Source organism: Zygotorulaspora mrakii, chromosome 2 (genome assembly GCF_013402915.1).
Source record: "Zygotorulaspora mrakii chromosome 2, complete sequence".
Classification (NCBI taxonomy): domain Eukaryota; kingdom Fungi; phylum Ascomycota; class Saccharomycetes; order Saccharomycetales; family Saccharomycetaceae; genus Zygotorulaspora; species Zygotorulaspora mrakii.
This window is the reverse complement of record NC_050720.1, coordinates 1,285,180-1,299,945: the sequence shown is the minus strand read 5'-3', so window position 1 is coordinate 1,299,945 and position 14,766 is coordinate 1,285,180. Positions and strand designations below refer to the sequence as shown.

At 42.7% G+C, this 14,766-nt stretch overlaps 8 protein-coding genes across 8 annotated transcripts; 4 read left to right on the top strand and 4 right to left on the bottom strand.

Moving 5' to 3' along the window:
- Positions 1–50: 50 nt before the first annotated feature.
- SEI1 (seipin) lies at positions 51–887 on the bottom strand (the record flags this gene model as incomplete). Its single annotated transcript, XM_037287448.1, has 1 exon — positions 51–887. One exon carries the CDS (start codon positions 885–887, stop codon positions 51–53), a length of 837 nt encoding a protein of 278 aa, XP_037143343.1.
- A 227-nt stretch (positions 888–1,114) lies between these two features.
- On the bottom strand, positions 1,115–3,088 carry SFP1 (zinc-coordinating transcription factor SFP1; the record flags this gene model as incomplete). Its single annotated transcript, XM_037287447.1, has 1 exon — positions 1,115–3,088. One exon carries the CDS (start codon positions 3,086–3,088, stop codon positions 1,115–1,117), a length of 1,974 nt encoding a protein of 657 aa, XP_037143342.1.
- Positions 3,089–3,926: 838 nt separating this feature from the next.
- On the top strand, positions 3,927–5,900 carry DUS3 (tRNA dihydrouridine synthase DUS3; the record flags this gene model as incomplete). Its single annotated transcript, XM_037287446.1, has 1 exon — positions 3,927–5,900. The coding sequence occupies one exon, from the start codon at positions 3,927–3,929 to the stop codon at positions 5,898–5,900; it is 1,974 nt and encodes a 657-aa protein (XP_037143341.1).
- Positions 5,901–5,971: 71 nt separating this feature from the next.
- On the bottom strand, positions 5,972–6,532 carry YET3 (Yet3p; the record flags this gene model as incomplete). The annotated part of the gene is made up of 1 exon (XM_037287445.1): positions 5,972–6,532. One exon carries the CDS (start codon positions 6,530–6,532, stop codon positions 5,972–5,974), a length of 561 nt encoding a protein of 186 aa, XP_037143340.1.
- A 692-nt stretch (positions 6,533–7,224) lies between these two features.
- Positions 7,225–7,707, top strand: HG535_0B06560 (uncharacterized protein; the record flags this gene model as incomplete). Its single annotated transcript, XM_037287444.1, has 1 exon — positions 7,225–7,707. The coding sequence occupies one exon, from the start codon at positions 7,225–7,227 to the stop codon at positions 7,705–7,707; it is 483 nt and encodes a 160-aa protein (XP_037143339.1).
- A 119-nt stretch (positions 7,708–7,826) lies between these two features.
- Positions 7,827–9,926, top strand: BDF1 (chromatin-binding protein BDF1; the record flags this gene model as incomplete). The annotated part of the gene is made up of 1 exon (XM_037287443.1): positions 7,827–9,926. The coding sequence occupies one exon, from the start codon at positions 7,827–7,829 to the stop codon at positions 9,924–9,926; it is 2,100 nt and encodes a 699-aa protein (XP_037143338.1).
- A 209-nt stretch (positions 9,927–10,135) lies between these two features.
- On the bottom strand, positions 10,136–10,621 carry HG535_0B06540 (uncharacterized protein; the record flags this gene model as incomplete). The annotated part of the gene is made up of 1 exon (XM_037287442.1): positions 10,136–10,621. One exon carries the CDS (start codon positions 10,619–10,621, stop codon positions 10,136–10,138), a length of 486 nt encoding a protein of 161 aa, XP_037143337.1.
- Positions 10,622–10,910: 289 nt separating this feature from the next.
- SKI2 (SKI complex RNA helicase subunit SKI2) lies at positions 10,911–14,747 on the top strand (the record flags this gene model as incomplete). Its single annotated transcript, XM_037287441.1, has 1 exon — positions 10,911–14,747. The coding sequence occupies one exon, from the start codon at positions 10,911–10,913 to the stop codon at positions 14,745–14,747; it is 3,837 nt and encodes a 1,278-aa protein (XP_037143336.1).
- Between the last annotated feature and the right edge of the window lie 19 nt (positions 14,748–14,766).

Genomic DNA, 14,766 nt, shown 5'->3' with positions numbered 1-14,766 from the left:
AAAAATTTAATGTACCTGGTATCTCGAATATGTCTCATTCATATATATATTCAATCTTTTTTACTACGACTCTTTAGCTTGTTTGATAAGGAATAGAATGATATCAAAACGGCAATTCCGAAAATTGTTGAAATAGCACAATCAAAAACAACAACTCCAATGATATAGGTTATTTTGTGCCAACGCAGCATCAAATTCCTCAATCCTTGCTCGAAATTCATACGTAACCTAAAGCCGGACTCCAGATTAAAGAGTATCCGAGGACTTTCACTTCGTATCGTCCAAATGTATTTGATTTCATTGTCTTCAGGGCCAATGTCAACTTTGTCATGGATCTTGATATGGTTAATCCACTCTTTTTCATATAAACTTATTCTTGAGGGCCCTTGATCATACAGCTCATCTTCAACAATGTTGTCACCATTTGTCATACATAAAATTGGTATATTTCTTTTAAAAATCAAAGACTGCTTTCTTTCTGTAGAATGAATCTCCAAAACGAGCTCAGATATACCTGATGGCGTATATCCTAGGTTTTTTGTTGGGCTGATGCAAAAGAAGTTCATATCAAAGTCCATTTTATATGATATGTGATCTCTTAAAGGTATACTTTCCGGAATGCCATTATCCGGTAATGCAGGTATATCCCATTCGATGGGTATTCTTTCAATCTTCTGAAAAAATTCAATACCCTCGTCAAACTCTTCAACGTTAAACTTGGATAATGGAACCCACTGGGATGAATCTGAAGGCAATAATCGCAGATAGAAATCATTGAAAAGTAATATGGCAATTGGAAAGATGATAAATCCCTTGACTAAAATCAGAATATAAATGTAGGCAGACCATTGCAGTATCTGCAATGGCTTGGTTATGTTCAATTGCATATGCGTTGGTCCTTTGTTTCCCGTTCACGTAGATTTGAGTTATTGGCTCTGTTTTAGTGATCCTTTCGATATCCCTTTAATTATAAACTTGATATACAAATAATACAAATAAAAAAAAAATAGAAACAACTTCACGAGTGAATGCGACCTACTAAAAATTTAATAAGAAAAAGGGCTTAGGGAAACAAGTTAAAAAAACCTGTCATTACATTTATATCAGAGAACTTTCAATGGGTTGAATGGCCCCTATGATACTTTAAGCCATTTAAATTCTTGTAGCGCTTCCCGCAGACTTCGCAGCGGTATGGTTTGTCCTTTTCGTAGCCCATGCCGTCTGGATACGGCTCATTTGACTCGGGGTCTATTATGCTAAACGTGCCATCAGAATTTTCATGCAGCTTTTGATTTTGATGGCCGTGGAGTTTATGATACTTTAAGCCATTTTGATTCTTATACGTTTTGTCACAGCCGATGACTGGACATTTGAAAGGTTTATGCTCTTCGTGATCCATCACATACAACCTTCTTGCAGGATCATGAATATAGCCCTCTTGTCTATTTATGTTGTTATCAGAGTTTTTCGCTTGCGATAAGTTAGATGCACCTGCGCTTAGGTCATCGTCCTCATCTTCTTCATCTTCTTCATCGTCCTCATCTTCATCTTCATCGTGCATGATATGTGGCGCAACCACACCTATGGTGCTACTGGGAGGAGGAGTGGGTTGATGAACTCTGCTCATCATTGAGTTCTTAGAATTGCTTCCTATCAGTGGATTATGATGGGGATGGCTTATGGTTGTACTTCCCATTCTCATAAATGCTGGTGTGTTATCATCAAAATCACTACCAGCGAAATCTTCATGCATAAAATCGAATTCCATTCCATTATTTGTAACATTAGTTGGAAACTTCAATGTCTTACTTTGATTGCCATTTGAACCACTCATTTGGTTGTGAGCGGTGACATTATTCATTTTACTGTGATGGTTTTGGCTGCTCTTAGTAGATGGCATGTTCAAGGAGTAGGTATTGAATGAGTGTTGCGGAGTTATTGGAATTTTGCCATTATTTTGGTAAGAATGTTGAGGCATACTATTCTGGGATTCATCATGCCGCCTACTAATACTCGATAGCTGGGCTGTATTAGTTGCTTGAAGGAAAACATCGTTAGTTGATACTGCATCAACTAAATTACCATTTAAATGCAATTGAGGAGCTTGGGATAATGAACTGTTTGGATTTGTTGACGTTGTTGTTGTTGCGTTGGTCGAATTATGCCCTGTTGAAGTTATGTTGATATTGGTATGAGTAGTTCCAATAGTAGACGGTGAAGTAGCAATCCTTGACGAATGCTGCTGTGGTTGCTGTGACGACGGGGGGGTGTGTTGTTGAGGACCCCGTTGGTGAAGCTGTTGCTGTATAATATTTTGATGGCTTGACTTCTGTTGTTGTTGGTGTTGTTGATTCTGCTTCGGTATCCCCAATTGACTGGAATTCTGATAAGCTTTCCTTCTTTGGGTACTGAGATTTGCATTCGAATTATTTTGTAATATATTGGCCGTTGAAGAGCCCGGTGACGTTGCAATGTGTGCTTCTTCATAATGTCTCAAAAGATCATGAAGTCCCGGCAGTGACAACCCACAGCAAGAGTAATCTTTGCAATACTGTTTCTCTAAATTTGGTAGATAAGAATTGTAAGCTGATGGTGGCGAAGCAGAGGCCCGGTAGTGTGACGGCCTTCTAGAAGTGCCTGTTGGAATAGCATTGGTCGATTGCAAATTGATCGATCCATGCCTTGAGATACTATTACTTCTTGAGTTTTTGGAATTTGTGTGGAACATCACTTCGTCCCTTAACCATGAACCTATGCTTAACGACCCCCAAGAAACACCACCCATTCCCTGTGAGTGAGCAATAGAATCCCTTCTCAGCTTCGCCATATTCTGAGGTGCCACCACCGCATTCAGGTTGGAATGCGAACTCGAGCCCCTGCGTGGATGGTGCTGTTGCTGTTGGTGCTGCTGGGAGCACGGTTGCAAATGATGTCCATATAACTGTTCGGTCAACGAACTGACATTATCATCGGGCAAATAGAAATCAGTTGAACTTGTCTTTACTGGATTCACACTGCTCGACGCTGTCCCCGAAGGTACTGGAGACGTTGCTGTTGTATCCGTTAATGTCATCGACGTGAAATCCATCCTGCCCAAATATCACTGATCTATGTGCACTCTTGTCCAATACTACTTTGTTCCGAAGCTATGCTGCTCTTGTTCTTCCTATTTTGCTTGTTCTTCCTCTCGTTGTTCGTTCTTGTCTGATTATCTCAATCGGGCAGGAGTCTGCAAATGCCGTATGGGTGGGAAAACAAATGGTGAAACTTGTCAACGTGGAATTAAATTCAATTGAAATCAAGTGACCTTCACCTTATAGGATATGTATAGTCTATTGACTCGGAAAGTGCAATATACAGCCCAAGTCAACACTTGGCGCCCTTGAGGTCGATCTCTGTTAGCCCTGCGCGATTACAAGCATAAACGGACATGACAAGAAACAAGAACGAGTCACAAGATTGAAAAATGTATGCGTACAGATAGATATATATATATGTGACGCTAGACTTTCGATATCGATGGCTAGTTACTGAGCCCTCCGTGGCATGCATGAGTTATCAAGAAACTACATGTAACCATAGTTCAGACTCCGCTCTTCCGTTATCTGATCCGTTATTACTCTTGTTGATAGCCTTTTGGGTCGTGTAGTATCTCTTGAAGTGGCTGCATGGGTCTTGCTGCATTGGACTTGCTGCATTGGACTCGCATTGTTTGGTAAACACGATGGTGACAGCGATAGGACGTAGATGCAATGAGACGATAGTGCAGCTGACGAACTCCCTCTAGACGGCAGCGATAGTACTTCGAGTTTATGTTTCAACAGTGAATACTGAATTTCGGATCAATACATGAAAAATTTCAATCGAAAAAACAGCGATGAGCTTCATATCTAATCCTCAGGAAAAGAAAGAAAGTAGATATAGGTATGACAGCAGCTAAGAGATCTGTTGACTTGGACGAAAATGTCAATGGCGGCGATAGTGTTAAGAGATTTAATTCGTCATCCACCAAGGGTATAGCTCAGCTGAAGCCTGAGTTTATTGTTTTGAACAATACGGACTCTTTGGTCCATGCATATGAGGAGGATGAACCTTCATCGGAACGCATTGTAGATGACAAGAAGCCTCAGGGCAAAAAGGGCAAGAAGAACAAGGGACAGAACAAGAATCGTGATCTAAGACAGGCCAAAGAAGCCAATGCTTTGTGTCCCAAGTATATTCAAGGTGGAGGTGCGGACAAAGTGTGCAGTTTTGGGGATAGCTGCCGTTTTGTGCATGATATCTCTTTGTATCTGTCAACAAAGAAGCCTGAGATCCAGTCAGAGTTTTTCAAAAGCTGCCCCGTTTACTCGAGATTAGGAAGTTGCCCAATGGGATTCAAGTGCAGATTTTTATCATCACATTTGAACAGAGGCGACAATGGGGAACTGTCACTGTTTCAGATGGACCCAGAGGAGAAGACAAAGCTTTGGGAGGCGAATCATGAAGTAAATCACATCACCGGGAGACAAAAAGTGGATTTGATAAAGAAAAGATTCCCTTTCAGTGACAGTAACTTTGTACTGGAGATTATTGATGCAATTCAGCAGGAATTCAGAGATGATATGCCCAAAGATGCAAAAGAGGAGAGTGCTGAAAAGCAAAAAGGTGAGGATGAGAAACAAGATCCGAAGAGAAAAGCCCCACAAGTGATTCAAAGGGAGAAAGAATTAGAAGATCGCAGAATTCGCCAAAAAGAGGTTTATTTGAAGTATAAGGACACCCGTTACTTTAGCCAGGAAAAGAAAAAATTAGATTATCGCAGGAAGAAAATACTCTCACCTCTCACCACTGTAGGCAACTTGCCATATCGTAGATTGATGAAAAAACTTGGCGCCGATATAACTTACTCAGAAATGGCATTGTCAGTACCGTTGATCAGTGGAACAAATTCTGAATGGGCCTTACCAAAAGCTCATTGTAGTGAATATCCTGGGTTCGGTGTTCAGATTGCATGTTCCAAACCTTGGCAAGCTGCAAAAGCTGCCGAAGCATTAGCCGGTAACACGGATGGTCATATAAGCGAGATAAATTTGAATTCGGGATGCCCAATTGATCTCCTCTATAGACAAGGTTCGGGAAGCGCACTCTTAGATAATCCAGCAAGGATGATACGCTGTCTCAATGCGATGAGTTATGTCTCGGGAGATATACCGGTAACAGTGAAGATACGTACGGGCACTAGAATTGACCATCCGGTCGCCGAAACTCTGATCAAAAGATTGGTCAATGAAACCGACGTCGCAGCGATAACTTTACATGGAAGATCAAGACAACAAAGATACACTAAACAAGCAGATTGGGATTATGTTTCAAAAATGGCTGATCACTTGAGGAGTGTCGAACAGGAACTGGATTTCGACAGACCAAAAATTCAGTTTGTTGGGAATGGTGATGTCAACAACTATGAAGATTGGCACAGATATTTGGATGCAAATGAAAACATCGACAGCATCATGGTTGCTCGCGGAGCGCTAATCAAACCCTGGATATTTGAAGAGATTGACGCAATGCAACATATAGACAAGACAAGTCAAGAAAGATTAGAAATTTTGAAAGATTATTCGCAGTTTGCCATGGAACACTGGGGCACGGACGAATATGGTATATCGCAGTGTCGTAGATTTTTCTGCGAGTTTATGTCTTTTTTCCATCGTTACTTACCAGTTGGCATTCTCGAAAGGGTTCCCGTGCAGATAAACGAGAGAGCACCGAATTGGAGGGGCAGAAACGAACTCGAGTCCTTGTTGGGAAGCTCCCAAGTTGATGACTGGATCAAGTTGAGTGAAATGTTTTTCGGCAAGACGGACGAGAACTTCGTATTCACGCCCAAACACAAGAGCAACTCGTTTGTACACTAATCAAATGAAAATGGAATATTCATATATTTGACAATATATATGTGTATATAAATGCGCTGACGGAGCCCGTATTACATCTCGCTTTCCAAAAGCTTAGCTTTTTCCGTCAACCTGGAAATCTCTTTTTCGTTGTCCTCAATTTTCTTCAAAAGCTTGTCCTTCTCGCTGGAGTCTTCTGATTCCAGCTTGGCGGTATCGATCTCAGGATTTTCTTTACGGTACTTGTCCTTCAGCTCCAGCAGTTCTTGCACCAGACTGAACGTCCTCACGACCGTAAACGTCAGGAACAGCGTCATGCCGGTCAGATACATGTTACGCTGTGCGAAAAACTTTCTCGATAGAACCTCGATCCTGTCTTGCGAGTATATCCCGCCGCCCTTGATGTTGGCGTTCGACGCCGCGTTGAGCTCCGTCTCGATGCTGTACACCTTATTAATGGTATCAGCAAAGAGCAGCAGTATGAAACCAAGGATGCATTTTATCGTAATTTGAACCACTTCCAGTTGGAATGGTTTCAGCAAGCATAGCGTCAGTGGTCTGCGGAACTTTGTGGGGATCGGCAACGCCAGGATGGAGAAGATAACGACCTCAATGCATAAAAAGATGAACACTAGAGTGTAGTACAGCGACATGGATCCGTGTTGATGTTTATTCGTGCTCTAGATTGTCAGATTTGGTGTCCTGCGGGCTGGTATCTCCCCTCACGCTTGCCCTAGATGCTTTTAAATGAACGCCTTCGTGACACCCGGGCTCCTGTGAGTTGGCCAAGTTCCCTTAAATCGATGCTTTCCCCAGCGAAAGCAACAAACGGGCACATCGGAAGATGTGACTGTTTGTGCCGTGCTCTACATACGCGGTGCACGGGCGCGGTCACACCGCGCAGGGTGTATGGGCGCTCGCCCGTCTGCTACTATTTTTACACGTTTCAGGTCCACGCGTTGCCGCCGCACACGCGAAGCGTGCTGTCGAGCGTTTACGCGTTGCACACATCAAGGGATTTCGGGCCCAGCACGGGAGCACGGGAGCACAGTCGACCCGCGTGCCCGTATCGCCGCCACGCCTGCGAGCGCTGATAACCACAGCAGCCGAAGTCTAGCGGGTCGCCGAAGCGTGTTATAACGTGGCCGTCGTCCATGTGTCGGGGCGGGTGACCCCCGCCCCGGTTTGCTTCTGTCTCGCCCCTCCCCTCGTCTCCGACGAAAGCGTCACGGAAGGGTATCGCCTGCTGCGTACCGTTGCGCATCCGCTGCGTCGAAGGAGCCAAGACGGAACAGCCCGAGAAAACCTTATTGACCGACACACCGGAGCAATAGCTGCATGCCGTATGGGGCGGCCCGTGCACCACGAGATGTCGTGCATCCGTTCTGGGAGCTTCGCGCCGTGCACGGTGATTTGCCACCGAGCACAGCGGACGAAGGTGCGGAGACCAGGAGCGTTAGCGGCAAATAGCTCTGGTGCTGGCCGCCCCTATTCGTGTGCTGTTTCTCCCGTGTGTCGAGAGTGTCTTCAGCCTGTGCCGGTGCCTGTGCTGTGCTGTGCTGTGCTGTGGGCTGCTCTGGCTTTTCCAGTGGTGTATTTTTTGCCACCGCACAGCGCAGCTGCGCTGTGCGGTGGCCTTGCTTTGGCGTCGTCCAATGGCGCTCTTGCTTGCTTGAAACTCGCAAGAATTCTCAGAGAAACGCGCGCAGAACGACGCGACAGCTCGCGAGGCGCGTTAAAAAAAGCGATTCAAAAAACAGAAAAAATTAAGAAAAACAGATCGCTGGTTTATCGTCGCAAAGTATTTAAAGAACAGAGGTTAATTTAATTTTGTGGAATAAACGTACAAAGCCGGAAAAGAATTTTTTTCCTGCATTTATTTTTGTTTTTAGTCGTATTTTTGACATTTCTTCTCCTCTGGTGTCTGGATTAATCACAGCGTACGTAATGACAACGGAGGTGAGTTCTCATCAAAACGGGGTAACGGGGGTCTCCCCAGTGCTGGCGATGCCGATGGCGACGGTAGCTGGCAGCGAGGCAGGTGGCGCTGTGGCAGGCGCTGGCGAGGTCGGCGGCAAGAGACTGCACGGCGGTGAGGATGGCACGCCGGGGCACGCGGCTGGAGGTGAAGGCGAGGGCGCAAAGCTGACGCCCAGCGAGACTAGCAATGGGCTGGAGACGCCGGCCACCAGCAGCCCCATCGAGATGCAACCAAAGCACGAAGAGGCCCAGGAAAACGGGCACGCGCCAGACGACAAGGAAGCGGCGTCCGGGGACGGTGTTCCAGGGCACGTTGCCGGACATGTGACCAACGCAGGCATGGTGCCAGCTCCCACTCCGCCGCCTGAGCCGGACATGTCGAAGCTGCCCGAAAACCCGCTGCCCAAGCACCAGCAGAAGCACGCCTCTATGACGATCAAGGCGCTGAAACGGTTGAAGGACGCGAGACCGTTCCTGAAGCCGGTGGACCCGCAGGCGCTGAATATACCTTTCTACTTCAACCACATAACGCGGCCGATGGACCTGTCGACCATCGAGCGAAAATTGAACGTGAATGCATATGAGACGCCGGAACAGATCACCGCGGATCTGAGCCTGATGGTGGAGAACTGTTGCAAGTTCAACGGGCCCACTGCGACGATCTCGCAGATGGCGCGGAATGTGCAGGCGTCGTTCGAAAAACACATGCTCAACATGCCCGCGAAGGATGCGCCACCGGTCAAGCAGACCAGAAGACGCAAATCGACAGACGAGGACCAGCCGGTTGTCATACGGAGAGCGCAGACGCACAACGGCAGACCCAAGAGGGAGATTCACCCGCCCAAGTCGAAGGATATCTATCCGCATGAAATGGCAAAGCCAAAGTCGAAAAAGCTGCAGCAGGCGATGAAGTTCTGTTCAAACGTGCTGAAAGAGCTGATGAATAAGAAACACGCGTCATTCAACTATCCGTTTTTGGAGCCGGTCGATCCCGTTGCGTTGAACTGCCCGACTTACTTCGAGTACGTCAAGGAGCCCATGGATCTCGGCAGTGTCTCCAAAAAACTGAACAACTGGAAATATAAAACTCTGGAGGAGTTCGAGCACGATGTGAGACTTGTATTCGATAACTGTTACAAATTCAATCCGGAGGGCACGATCGTCAACATGATGGGTCATAGACTAGATGATATCTTCGTGTCGAAGTGGGCCGATAGGCCGATTATTGATGACTATGAAGACACAGATGACGATATGAACGGTGATGGGATGCTGTACGACTCTGACGAGTATGAGTCTAATGAGTATGAGTCAGATATCGATGAGACCTCCATCACAAACCCTGCAATTCAGTATTTGGAAGAGCAACTTGACAGAATGAAGATTGAATTGCAGCAGTTGAAGAAGCAAGAACTAGAGAAAATTAGAAAGGAAAGAAGACTGGCTCGCGGTTCGAAGAAGAACCGTAGAAAGTCGTTGAAAAGGTCGTCAAATAGTATCAATGGTAGCTCCCACAACGGCAAAAGAAGTAAGAAAAGATTCAAAACAGTTGTTACTTACGATATGAAAAAGATCATCACGGAAAAGATAAACGATTTGCCAACATCCAAATTGGAAAAGGTTATCAATATAATAAAAAAATCAATGCCTAATTTAGCCGAAGATGATGAGGTTGAATTGGATTTGGATACCTTAGATAACAATACCGTGTTGACCCTGTACAATACGTTCTTCAGAGAATACGATACTTCGTCTTCCAGCGCGAATGGTGTTAGTGGTCTGAATGGGAGTTCCGCATATGGCAGGAGTGGTAAGGAAATGAATTCACTGTCGCCTACAAATGGTTTAAGTAATGGTCATAAAAAGAGAAGATCCAAGGCATTAAGCCAGGAGGAACAAAAGAAACAAATTGAAAAGATCAAAAATAAACTTGCATTATTAGATGGCGCGTCACCGTTAAGCCAAAACGGTTCACCATTAGGTTCAAGTTTCAATGCAAACCAAGCAAACAATGGATTCTCTTCATCATCTGATGATGATGCCAGCAGTGAAAGTGAAGAAGAGTAAACTAATGATTAATTATTGATGACATATCAAAAGAACATAAATACAAAAAGGAGTTATTATTGCCATTGAGTGAATTCTAAAGAAAGCAACCATAATGAATAAAAAAAAAAAAAGGAATATTAAATTATTGGGAATGAGGGAACATAGACAAGCATTATTTTGTAACAATATAGAAATTAAGTAACGTATTTTACAATCAAGCGTTATTGTTAATCGAAATGAGCAACGTCATTAGGGTTCGTTCGAGGGCTGCAACTTATCAAAACTGATAAAGATTTTGGCAGACTGCTACTCTTTCTTCCTGCCAAATTACATTCTTCGGTACAAGGCACACAAAATGGATAAACAATGCATACTTTGCTTAATATGAAAGAATTGTTTCCATTTATTGATAAATTCTCAAAAAGAGTGTACTTACAAGATATGAAATGGTTCAAAGAGAAAAAGAAAGAGGAAACGCATCGAAGAGTTGAATCAAGACACGTAAAAATCGATTTTACGTTACACAAAAGTGCCTTGTTAGCCTTCAACAAAAACAACATAGTCATTTTTGGTTTTTGAATCCAATTGCACGATTGAGACATGCTGCGACGGTCACTGTGAAGTAACTCTTTAGGACTCGAAAAAGGTGCTGAATGCATCGCATTGGCAATCGCAAAGCAGCGCACTCGGTTCTTCAGTTTGAAAACGCTCATTTGCTTCTCCTTAGAGATATTGCTTCAAATTCGAATCCATACCAGCAAGTACACAGGTATGCCTGCCCCTAAGTCGTGAGGGTTTCCAAAGTAGTTGTGCATATTTGTGATTTTGGCAGATCTTCATGTAAAGAATATAGTCGCATAACAGGAAAACTATTTCTTAACCTGTCGTTAGATACGTATATTGACTTTGAATGCAATTCATAAATAGTTGTCGGATAACTTCTTATTTACAACCTTTATCACGAAAAATGCTCTCTCTGTGAATTGAATTACAGCTCGAACCATGTCATCTGATATTGATAATCGTCATCTTGAAGAATTATACCAAAGTCTTCGGGATATTACAAACGATGAAGAATTGGAACTTTTTGAAGACAAAATTTCAAAGATTGATCTAGGATTTTCAAATGCTGAGAGCACAAATGAAACCATTGAGAACAGGTTCCTGAAACCCAGCAATGTGATACCGTGGAATTTACTAGATGTTGTGCAGCAGGTTCCCGAAATGGATTTCCTGGAAAACCATGGTGCTGAAGGTCAAATTGATTTTCCCGGTAACTACGATTACAAGGACTTTCTGCAGATTCCAAAACCAATAAACAAAACTGCTTACTATCTTAAGAGGAAAGGGCTTGATTGTCGTATTGTTAGCTATGAAGAAAAAACGAACTTAAAGGAATTAGAAACCGCTAACGCTTCTAATTCTTTATCCCTGAATAGAAGCATTAATACACATGGCAACATTATCAAAGGGTCTACTTCTCAATTACCATTCACCCCAGGTGGTATACCGATGAACGCGCTCAATGTCCCAGAGGATGGAATCTCTACTTCGGGAGTGACCGCAAAGTTACTGCACAAGGATGAACACGGCTTGTTTGATATACCAAAGGGCTTCGTGCGAGGTATCATCCCACAATCTGTGAAATACCCAGCAAATGAAAGCTCAATCAAAGATATCGAAACTTTAAATGATTTGGATAACGAAGTAGATATTGAAAGAGAAATTCAAGAAAAAAAAGAAAAGATCGATGATGAGATGGAGTTCAACACAGCAGAAGCTATTCTCAAAGAAGCCAATGAGAACTCAGAATCTACCGAGATTGATGATCTTTTACCAATGGGGGTAGACTTCGCAAGAAATATTGTAAATACGAAAAAAAATCTGGAGAAGAGAAATTGGGCGCATGTGGTCGACCTAAACCACAAGATTGAAAATTTCAATGAACTTATACCCAATCCTGCAAGGACGTGGCCTTTTGAATTAGATACTTTCCAAAAAGAAGCTGTTTACCATCTAGAACAAGGTGATTCTGTCTTTGTTGCAGCACATACCTCCGCTGGTAAGACAGTAGTTGCGGAATATGCCATTGCTATGTCTCAAAGGAATATGACAAAGACAATATATACTTCACCAATCAAGGCATTGTCAAATCAAAAATTCAGAGATTTTAGGGAGACATTTAAAGATGTTGGGGTTGGTTTGATTACTGGTGATGTTCAAATAAATCCAGACGCAAACTGTTTGATTATGACCACAGAAATTTTACGATCTATGTTGTATCGCGGTGCTGATTTGATAAGAGATGTAGAATTTGTTGTATTCGATGAAGTGCATTACGTTAATGATCAAGATCGTGGTGTGGTTTGGGAAGAAGTTATTATTATGTTACCCCAGCATGTAAAATTCATCCTTCTATCAGCAACTGTTCCTAATACGTTTGAATTTGCAAATTGGATAGGGAGAACGAAACAGAAAAATATCTACGTGATTTCTACTCCAAAAAGGCCTGTTCCATTAGAAATAAATATTTGGGCCAAGAATCAATTAATCCCTGTGATAAATTCCAACAAAGAGTTTTTGGAAGCAAATTTTAAGAAACACAAAGAAATACTTGCTGGTAAGCCAGCAGTTACATCTTCCAAAGACGGCAAAAAGGGTGCTAAGCCGGGCGCTACTCGTGGAGGTGGCGCCACTCAAAGGGGAGGTGCATCTAGAGGGCGCGGAGGCCAAAGAGGATCTAGAGGTGCAGGCGCAGTTGGTTCAAATAAAAGCCAATTTTACAGAAGAGGTGGTGCTGGGAAAAAGACTTGGCCTGACCTGATTAATTATTTGAAAGCGAAGGAGCTTTTACCGGCAGTTGTTTTTGTTTTTAGCAAAAAACGTTGCGAGGAGTATGCAGATTGGTTAGAGGGCATTAATTTTTGCAATGGTAAGGAAAGGTCATCAATTCATATGTTTATTGAGAATTCAGTAACTAGATTAAAGAAAGATGATAGGGAGTTGCCCCAAATCTTAAAGATTCGATCATTACTTGAAAGGGGAATCGCTGTCCATCATGGTGGGTTATTGCCTATAGTAAAGGAACTTATTGAAATGCTTTTCGCTAAAGGGTTGATAAGGGTCCTTTTCGCGACTGAGACGTTTGCCATGGGACTAAACTTACCCACCAGGACTGTTGTCTTCAGCGAAATTCAAAAGCATGACGGTACAGGTCTGAGAAACTTGACTCCTGGTGAATTTACTCAAATGGCGGGTAGGGCTGGCCGGAGAGGTTTGGATAAAACAGGTACTGTTATTGTTATGGCCTATAGCGACCCACTTCAGCCTGCATCATTTAAGGAAGTTACTCTGGGAACACCAACGAAGTTAGAATCCCAATTTAGACTGACTTACAACATGATTTTGAATCTACTTAGAATAGAGGCTTTAAAGGTAGAAGAGATGATTAAATATTCTTTTAGCGAGAACTCCAAGCAAACTCTCCTGCCAGAGCAAGAGAAGAAGATTGCACAATTAGAAAAGGATCTTGTTAGCATTGAAAAGAATCATGCGGACGAATCCAACCGTGATATTGATGAATTTTTGGAAGCTGCGGTTCGTTACAGAGAAACAACTTCATGCATGATGGAAGAAATCGCCAAGACGGATGCAGTGTTTCATGTTTTGAAAGTTGGAAGATTGATAGGATACAGGAATGAAGATGATAATCTTCAATTGGGCTTTGTGTTCCGCTCCAACATGAAAGAATCCTCGGTAGTCGTCATGTGTTTTACTGAACCGACCGCTTTAGAGTCAGGTGAACCAAATCACCTACCTTATATTGCAGATCTAAAGAAATTCACCCTTCAGAACTTCAAAAAATTTAAAATTATGGAATACTGTATGGTGAAGGTTCCTTTGACATCTGTAGAACTGGTAACAGCATATACTCTGAGAATTTCTTTCACTGATATAATGAAGAAAGATGAAGAGGCATTGAAGAGATTTAATGAGGAAATAAGAATTTTACAGAAGATCTCTCAAAGATTGAAAGAAAGTATTGCAGAGAAGAAAGGCAGTTTGAAAGTCCACCAACAAGTTTTGGAGAGAAATAACATAAAAAATAAACTCTCATCTTTAAAGGCAACTGATTCTCCCGATTTAGCGAATAAATTTTTACCAAGATACAAAGCATTTATGATTAGAAAGGAAATCGATCACACAAAACACTTAATGTCAGACCAAAACTTGAACTTACTACCAGATTATGAAAAAAGACTGGGCGTGCTTAAAGAGGCAGGTTTCATTGATCAGAATCACAACGTTTCCTTAAAAGGCCGTGTTGCATGTGAAATAAATTCTGGTTACGAGTTGGTTTTGACTGAACTGATCCTGGATAATTTCCTTGGTGATTTTGAGCCAGAAGAAATTGTTGCACTACTTTCTGTTTTTGTTTATGAAGGTAATACCCGAGAGGATGAGCCACCGATTGTGACACCTAGATTAGCAAAAGGTAAAGAGAGAATTTGCGAAATATACAGCCAAATGCTGCGAGTATATGAAAATCATCAAGTGCCCCTAACAAGGGAGGAAGCAGAATTCCTAGATAAGAAGAGATTTGCTTTAATGAATGTTGTCTACGAGTGGGCCCGTGGATTATCTTTCAAAGAAATAATGGAGATTAGTGTTGAGGCTGAAGGAACTGTTGTTAGAGTGATTACATGGTTAGATGAAATTTGCCGGGAAGTGAAAACAGCATCCGTAATTATAGGTAACTCTAACTTGCATTTGAAAATGAGCCAAGCACAAGAGTCAATCAAAAGAGATATTGTTTTTGCTGCTTCGCTATACTTATAGCCTACTTTCTTATAATTCT